This window comes from Suricata suricatta, chromosome 12 (assembly GCF_006229205.1).
Source record: "Suricata suricatta isolate VVHF042 chromosome 12, meerkat_22Aug2017_6uvM2_HiC, whole genome shotgun sequence".
NCBI classification, from domain to species: domain Eukaryota; kingdom Metazoa; phylum Chordata; class Mammalia; order Carnivora; family Herpestidae; genus Suricata; species Suricata suricatta.
In genome coordinates this window covers 5,896,599-5,905,567 of record NC_043711.1, presented here as the reverse complement: position 1 = coordinate 5,905,567, position 8,969 = coordinate 5,896,599, and the positions used below count along the sequence as shown (strand labels likewise).

Below are 8,969 nucleotides of genomic sequence, written 5' to 3'. Positions count from 1 at the left end.
CGATGTCAGCCCGATGTTAGATGCTCCCAATATCCAATGAAAACAGCCCATGCCCCCCCCCAGGCTCCCCCTCATTGGCACTTTTTTTTTTCTGTAAAGAGCCATGCAGTCTCTGCTGCAACCACTCAGAGCACTAACTGGGCCACAGGCGGTATGTAAATGAATGAGCCAGCATGGCAGGGTTCCAGTGAAACCTTATTTTGAGACACTGAAATGTTAATTTCATATCATTTTCACCTCTTAAAAAATATTATCCTTTAGATTTTCACACACACACACCCAATCTTTTTAACATATAAAAAGCATTCTTTGGGGCGGCTGGGTGGCTCAGTCAGTTAAGCGCCCGACTTTGGCTCAGGTCATGATCTCGTGGCTCATGGGTTCGAGCCCCGTGTCGGGCTCTGTGCTGACAGCTTAGAGCCTGGAGCCTGTCTTCGGATTCTGTGTCTCCCTCTCTCTCTGACCCTCCCAGATCATGCTGTGTGTGTCTCTCTCTCTCAAAAATAAATTAAAAACATTTAAAAAAATAAAAATTAAAAAACAAACTCAAATTAGAAAATAAAAAGCATTCTTAGCTCATGGGCCATACAAAAATCACTGACGGGTTGGATTTGACCTGCGGGTTAGTTTGCTGACCTCTGGTCAAGGGCACTGGACAAGGCTGAGGTCCAACCACTTCCCAGCAAGGTCTCCTTCTAGCATAAGTTTCTTAATTACTACTCCAGACTCAGTGTCCACTTCTGTAAAATGGGAACAACATCCTCTCATAGGGTGAGGATTCCACTGCAAGGTAGCCCTTGTCAAACACTTAGCACTTAGTAAGTGCTCAATAAACATCAGCTGGGAATGAATGGCCAATGACGGCATTGCATATCTACATAACGGGCTGAGGACGCAACACTGATTCCAGAGTCCCTGTCTTCCAGAGATCTTAGCCCGGGGCACCTGGATCGCTTATTAGTCAGTTAAGCTTCTGACGCTTGACTTAGACTCAGGTCATGACCTCAAGATTGTGAGATCGAGCCCTGCATCCTCTGCTCTGGGTGTGAAGTCTGGGTGAGTCTCTTTCTCTCCTTCCTCTACCCCCACCCATACCGTACACACATACGAGAGAGAAACAGACAGACAGAGACAGAGAGAGATCTATCCCTGATGCAGGAGGCCGCTAAAGCAAGGCGGGATGAAAGGGCTATGTGGAAAGGTGGCCAGAATGTTGGCAGGGGCAAATTCTAAGGAGCATCCCCCCTCCCCTCCATCTCTTTCTTTTCAGGGCTTCACCAACTTTCCGGATTGAGCGCAGGAAAGCCCGACAGTCAGTGACTCAAATTCTAAGCTAGAACACCCCTGTTTCCAGTGGGATTCCCGTCCCTACCGCTCCCTAGCCATGTGGTCCAGGGCAAAACCTCTGAGGGGCCTCCGTGGCCGCCTCCGCGAGAAGGGGAGGCCTCTATGCAGTGTCAGAAGCAACATGCTGCACACTGTGCCCAGCATAAAAGGACATTTGCCACCACGGAGATTCTGATTATTGAAATGGCAAAGGCAGAATTAACCATTTAATATTTGATCTCAGCGGAGCTCCCGAGTGCTCAGAGAGTCTGCAACGAGGAGGGAAGGCCAGGCCCAGGGAGGAGAGCCCGGCCCCCCTCTGCCCTCCTGCTCCTTCTCTCCCGCCCGGCCTCGCCCACCCCTGACTGGCAGCGAGCAGCTGGGGCGGCCTCCCAGGAAGAAAGAAACGCCAGTGGGCTTGGCTCGAGCAGCTGGTCAAGCAAGCTCAGTGGTCTCTGAGACCCCCAGGAGCCCAGAGCGGGGGTCCGCGGAGCAGCTGCAGGCGCGAGGGAGCAGCGTGGTCTTCCCCTTGTGGCCGCTGGTCCAACACCCCCCACCACCCGCAGGTCGTGCCCGGGCTGGCTCCCCTCTGCCTGCCCCAAGCCCCAGTCAGAACGAGGGCCAAACCCGGTTTTCACCCAGCGGCTGGTCTGCCCACAAGGGTCGTGGGTTCATGGCACTCACAGGAAGCTTCCAGAACATTCAGAAGGCCAGGCGCTGGGCTAGTGCCCCCCCCCCCACCTCCACACCATCGCACCTACCCCTAAACCACAGCTCTGACAAGCAGGTCCCACAAGCGTCCCATCTCTCAGATCGGGGAAAGGGTGAGCGCGGCTGACCCTCGGGGTCCTGACGTACCCTGATCTGGGGGAGGGGAGATTCTCTCCGAACCTGATGGCAAGTGTGGGGCTCTGACCGGTGCCCCCACCCACACAGACCCCCGTCCGTGACCCTCCCGGCAGATCTGCCTCGTCACACAGCCAAGGTCCGTACTTGCCGCCAGAAGGTCCTCTCCAAGGAGCCGGGGCTGGTCCCCCCCCACGGCCCTAGGACCCCAATGCCCGGCACACAGTAGGCTCTCAATAAATGTGATCCATGACCCAAACCTGCAGAGACTCCATCTCCTCTCTGTCCATCCGACATTTGGCCTCTCCTTTGGCCCCAAGTCCGCGAGCAGGGTGACGGAGAGTTAGCATCTCGGGCCACACACTCCAGTGATTTTTTTTCCTTTTAATTACCTTAACCTTCCGTTAACCTCCCTTTGATTTCTCTGCTCAAAGCATCATTGTTTGGGGAACGGGGAGAAGAAAGGACACTGTACAGAATGCATACAAACCTGTGTCCCAAATGCTGACCAGACCCCAGAAGCTTCCAGAGCCTGACAATCACATAAGAAAAAGGCAATGGCTCTGGAGGCTCTGGGAAGTATTTGAGAGCGTTCTAGAAAGCTAAAAGAGTTGATGGGTCGTATTCACAGGCCTGTCACCCAAGACAGAGGAGCATCCCCTAAAGCTTCATGTGGTCTGTTCTGTGTTCAAGTCTCACACGACGTCAAGTCAGCCTTCAAAAGCCTCGGCAACAAGGTGACGTAAACACCCAAGAAGCCAGAGAGGCACCCCATCGTCCACAGCTGCCTCATTCGCTGCCGAAGCCACCCAAGGGTCCGTCCGTGGGTGAACGGGCACGTCAGCGCGGTCGGTCCACACGACGGAACACCCACGGCCAGCCGTACAAGGGAAGGAAGCTCCGACCCGCACCACAACACGGTGAACCTTGGAGACGTGGAACAAGCCAATGACTGAAGTCCAAGTACTGTCTGATTCCACTTCTGTGAGGTCCCTAGGGGAGGCCCAGCCCTAGAGACAGAGAGTAGACGGTGGGAGCCAAGGTGGGCACGGGGGTGGGGAGTCAGGTTTCATGGGGACAGAGTTTCAGTCTGGGGAGGTGAGAAGGTTCTAGAGATGAATGGTGGGGGTGGGCTTGATGCCACTGAACTGGACACCTAGAAATATTTAAGGTGGCGGGGCCCCTGGCTGGCTGACACGGTGGAGCACGCAGCTCTTGATCTCGGGGTTGGGAGTTCGAGCCCCGCATCCGGCATAGAGCTTACTTTTCAAAATAGTAATGAGTAAATAAAAGTATCAAATCTTTAAAAAGAAATTTAAGACGGTAAGTTTTATATTACATGCATTTTACCACAATAAAAAAAAAAAAACGGAGGCGAGAAAGGGCCAGAGCGGAGCTGTACTCAGCAGGGGGCGCCTGGGAGGCTCGGTCAGTTAACGCTCTTGATTTTGGCTCAGGTCATGATCTCATGGTTCTTGGGATCAAGCCCGGCATCAGGCTTTGTGCTGGGATTCTCTCTTCTCCTCTCCTTCTGCCCCTTTCCCCTCTCAGGCTCTCTCTCTTTCTCGCTCAAAATAAACAAACATTTAAACAATAAGTAAATAGGGCTGCCTGGGTGGCTCGGTGGGTTGAGTGTCCAACTTCAGCTCAGGTCAGGATCTCACGGTTCGTGGGTTCGAGCCCCGCGTCGGGCTCTGTGCTGACAGCTAGCTCAGAGCCTGGAGCCTGCTTGGGATTCTGTCTCTGTCTCTCTCTGCCCCTCCCCTGCTCTGCTGTCTCTGTCTCTAATATAAATAAACATTAAACAAACAAAAAGTAAATAAATCAACAAAGAATGATCATTTCAACATCTGGTACCGGGACAGGACAATGCTGCGCCTGGGGGGCCTCAGCACCGATCACACACACCGGAAGCAGCGGACATCAGTGCCGGATGCCAGGAACCAGGTCCCGCGGCGCAGGGAAGCAGGTGCACAGCCACACCCTCCCCCATGACAGAACCCCCAGTGTTAGGAAAACAAGCGTGTTCTCAAAAAGCAAAAGATGAGAAGACAGGAAAAAAACCCTGTTCACTTCAGGAACATTTCTGCAGATAACAACATGCTGGATATTTTGACTAAAATATGGACAGAAATAAATCCACAGAGGAATATCTTAAACAGTATCTCAAGACCAGAGAGCCCAGAGCATTTCAAACGGCACCTAAATTTGGAGACCTCAGCATCAGAGTAACGAAAGCATGAAGCATGTTCCGTTTCTCTAGGTCCCACCTGCAAGGGGCTCTAAACAGGGCGGACAATCTCCCCCCCCCCCCCCAAAAAAACACCACATGCCTTTTTTGTGTCTCAGACGTGGCACAAACCCCAGCTGTCGTGTGAGCTGTGTGGCCTTAGGTAAGTTAAGTCACCACTCTGGTCTCTAAAATGAGAACCGTGCTCCCCTTGCAGCCGGGTGCTCTCCGGACACAGACCCTAAACATCCGCTTCTCCCCTCTCCTTCATGAACACCAGCGGGGCCGCAATCCATCTAGACTGTCGCCCCCACAGCTTTTTCACCCCCACCTGCCCTTCCCCCATCCTCAGACAAGGCTCTTCCTTTCACTGGCCAACCTCTCAGAAGGGGTGTGGCCTCCACTCTCCCCTCCTGTTCCACCACCCAACACGAGTGGTGCCTCGGTGCCTCGGGAGGGCTTCTCCCCACGGCTCCCGTGGAGTCTACTCAGGACTCACCCGAGTAGCCTTTGGGCTCAGGCAAGAAGACCCTCCCTTCTCCCGTGCCCTATCTTTTGTGATAGGACCCTCAAGCCATCCACTCACTTTCCCCCACCTTGATCTCACGTTCACTCATTCTTCCCAAGGAATTCCACAAAGTACAAAAGAGTCAAAACAATTAAAAAAAAAAAAAAGGAACAGGTGTGTGTTTCAAAACATAAGACCACAATGATTAGAACATTAAATGCACACCCACTGCAGGGAACCGATTTGCCGATACCCACCAACAGACCCCAAATCAATGGCAAAGGAGTAAATTTCAGCAATAAATGGCACTGAGACCCCAACAAGTTATTTGGGGGGGGGGCAGGGGGAAGGGACATCCCTTTCAGTCATGCGCACAAGTAGATCTCAAATGTCCAGGATGAATTTTTTTTTTAATGATCATTAAAATTATAAAAGGAAATTGGGGGGGGAACACATTCATTTTACGGATGGAAAAGGGCTTTCTCAACATAGAGTAACCGGAGAGGCACGCAAAAACCCAACTCTGGGCCCTACAAACATTTTAAGCTTTTCTGGCACCGGACATCCAGAGCATTTTTACCACCAAACAAAAGCGTCTGAAGACGCAGCTGGCAAAGGGTTAACAGCCTTCAAGTAAGAAAACCACACAGAGACTAGTATTTCAAAAACCACTGAAGTACTCAAAGACAAATGGACAAAGGACATGAACAGGAAGAGAAAACCCCAATGATAAACAAACATGTTTTAAAAGGCTCAACACCGAGAGCAATCAAAGAAATGCAAATAGAAACAATGACACCAAACGGCTCCTCCCTCCGGTAAATTATGAAAGATTTTTCAAACAACACGCAGAGCTGGCCAAGGTGTTCCTTCTCGGCCAATGCTAGGAGGAGCGCCCATCAGTACAACATTTCCGGAAAGCCATTTGGCAGTCCGTATCAAGAACCTTTGGCCCAGAAATTTCACTTCTGGAAAAGCAAAGCCTCGAGAAACAAAAGGCTCAATAAAGCTTTGACCCGAAAACGTTCATCCTTCTGTTTAGAATAGCTGGAAATCATCTAAGTGCCTGGAGACAGGGAAAGGTAAGTAAATAAAGACACAGTAAAACCACGAGGAAGAAGCTCCTCCATTAAATGTGGGATAAGGATTGTTGGTTCGCTTCCTTCCTTTACCCACTTCTTTTGCCAAATGTCTACACTGAGCAATCTTCTTTCATCACTCAAGAAACAAACTTTTTTTCCTACAACGAAGGCCACACTCGCCCACTTCTATCCCCTGTCTCAAGCGAGAGGAACCTTAGACGGGCTAGCACAGGAAGCGGCAAACACTGGCCCGCAGCTTGGCTTCTAAATAAAGTTTTATCGAAACACAGCCATGCCCACTTCTTTCTGCGTTGCCTGCGGCTGCCTTCCCGCTACGAGTAGTTGTAACGGAGGTGATGCAGCCTGCAAAGCTGGAAGTATTTAATATCAGAGCCTCTACAGGAGGGGGGGGGGGGAATGCACCACCCCCTTGTCTAGCGAATGCCTCCAGCTGCTAACAAACAGCGCGAGAAACGGCCGCGAGCCCCCCCCCCCCCACGGACCCCGTCATACCTTTCTGGCAATGGCTGTGTGTCCAACACCGCTCGACAAACTGCCCGTTGATGACAGTGGCGGGGCAGCTGGTCTTGCCCTTGGCAGCGCCTGGACAAATGTCCCCACACTCCTCATTGTCATCTTTGTTCAACACGATGTAATTATCCTCCACCGAATCCAGGATGCGCGACCAGTCGATGGTGGCCAGGTAGCACAGCTCATTGTTCTTCTCGATGCGGACAGAGCCTCGCGTAATGTTCATCAAGCTGTAGAGGCCAAGCTCCTTCAGATGCACCATCTCGAAGACGACCAGCGCGTAGTTGAAGAAGAGGCGTGAGCCCCGGATGACCGTGAGGTTGGGGAAGAGGTCCTTCAGGCTCTCCAGCCCGTAGACCCGGAAGAGCAGCAGGTAATCGGTGATCATGATGAGCTTGGGGAAACTGAGGTCTCGGAAGTCCTCGGGCCTCGTTTTGAACATCAGCAAGATCTGCAAGTGTCCTTCGATGACGGAGCAGTTGGCCAGCTCGTGCAGCCTCGTGAGGTTGTTCCGGATGTCCATGCCGGGGCACACTGGAAGCGGAAGCAAGCAGAAGGCAGGTGAGCAAGCACGCCACGCGCGGGTTATAAGAATCAGCGGCAGGTGGGGCGCCTGGCTGGCTCAGTCGGTGAAGCCTCCGACTTCAGCTCAGGTCACCATCTCACAGTCCGTGGGTTCGAGCCCCGCGTCAGGCTCTGTGCGGACAGCTCGGAGCCGGGAGCCTGCTTCCGATTCTGAGTCTCCCTCTCTCTCTCTGCCCCTCCCCCACTCATGATCTGTCTTTCTTTCTCTCTCAAAGGGAAATAAACATTAAAATTTTAAAAAAGGAGAAAAGAAAGAAAGAAAAAGAACCAGCTTCACAGGTGAGCTCCGAAGGGCCCTGCCCTTGGCTTCATGCTCTTCTATCCATGTTTAAATCCTTGATCATTTTTGAGCAAGGGGCCCCACGTTTTCATTCTGCACTGGGCGCCCCCTTCCCCCGCCGCCAGTTCCATGGCGAGCCCCTGATTCGTGGTTTTCTCCACAGTCTCTGTGCCCAAGTGATCGCCTTCAAAAGGCAAAGAAAAGAATCCCTTTGGCAGGACCGGTTAGAAGCCTTATAAACGGTCACAATGAATGCGATGCAATGGAGATGCCGGGAGGATCCAGCGACACAGCAGGTGCGGAAGGGAAAGGGGAGCCGGCCAGGTGATCCCCAGGAGATGGATTTGCACGATAAAGCTGTCCCCCCCCATCAAAACGGGGCAAGGAGCGCGGGGCTTGTTTTGGCAACTCTCCTACCTCGGGGACTCTCCTTCCAGACAGCCACAGCCGGCCTCCTGACCTGCTGCCTGGCTGCAGCACGGGCTCCATCTGCTCTCCCCCGCACACACACCCTGCCCGTCTCCCCAGGGTGGTCCTCCCCAGGCGCCAGCACCCTCCCTGGCTCCCTGTGACCCTCCCTTCCCCCTCCCAGGCCGCAGGGCTCCCCCCGTCGCTGCCCCCCTCCCCGTAACATGACCTAGGAGAAGCAGTGAGTGAAGTAATCCAAGCACTCCAGCAGTGCCCAGCACACAGTAGGTGCTCAGTTAATGCCAGCTGATCTGTGGTTGCTGATTTCTGCCACAAACGTATCACCATCCTCTCCAGGCTCTGTGCCTTCACGTCCCTAGACCAGAAGCGGGCAACCATTTTCTAGCAACGCTCAGGCAGTGAATACGTTCGGCTTCGTGGTCGGGCGGTCTATGTCGACGCTGTGCCCCTCTGCCACTGTAGCTCAAATGTGAATGAGTGGACGTGGCTGTTCCAATAAAACTTTATTTATAAGAACAGGTGGCAGCCCGGAGTTCCATCCTGGGGCTGTCGTTTGGTGACCCTTGCCCTGGCCCATGGCTGTCCAACGGAACTTTCTGCGCTGATACAGACATTCTAGATCTGCACTGCCCACCACGGAAGGCAGCAGCCATTTGTGGCTTCACGTGTGGCTAATAAGACTGAGGAACCGAATACTTAATTTTACTCTAGTTAAAAGGAAATAGAGGGGCAACTGGGTGGCTCAGTCGGTTAAGCGGCCGGCTTCGGCTCAGGTCATGATCTCACGGTTCGTGGGTTCGAGCCCCGCATCGGGCTCTGTGCTGACAGCTAGTTCAGAGCCTGGAGCCTGCTTCAGATTCTGTGTCTCCCTCTCTCTCTCTGACCCTCCCCTGCTCGCGTTGTCTCTCTCTGTCTCTCAAAAATAAATAAAAGACATTAAAAAAATTTTTTAAGGAAATAGACACATGTGGCTCGTGGCTACTGTCCCAGACGCAGCCCTAGACTGTGGGCTATCAAACCCCTTTCTGCCTTAGCTCCCTGCTTGGAAACCCAGCCCATCATCCTTCAAGATCCAGTTCAAAGGCCACCTGCTCCAGGCAACCTTCTCTGATTTCCTCTCCTCCATATACCTCTTCGAAGCTTCCGCATCTC

At 52.8% G+C, this 8,969-nt stretch overlaps 1 protein-coding gene across 1 annotated transcript in view; it reads right to left on the bottom strand.

Annotated features, from left to right (window-relative positions):
* Nucleotides 1-7,877, bottom strand: part of INSR (insulin receptor) — a 107,386-nt gene extending 99,509 nt beyond the window's left edge. Inside the window, exons 1-2 of the mRNA XM_029916523.1 lie at nucleotides 7,849-7,877; nucleotides 6,506-7,140 (exon numbers count right to left, since the gene is read on the bottom strand). Of these exons, the coding sequence (XP_029772383.1) occupies nucleotides 6,506-7,140; nucleotides 7,849-7,877 (664 nt within the window). The remainder of the gene's footprint in view (nucleotides 1-6,505; nucleotides 7,141-7,848) is intronic.
* Between the last annotated feature and the right edge of the window lie 1,092 nt (nucleotides 7,878-8,969).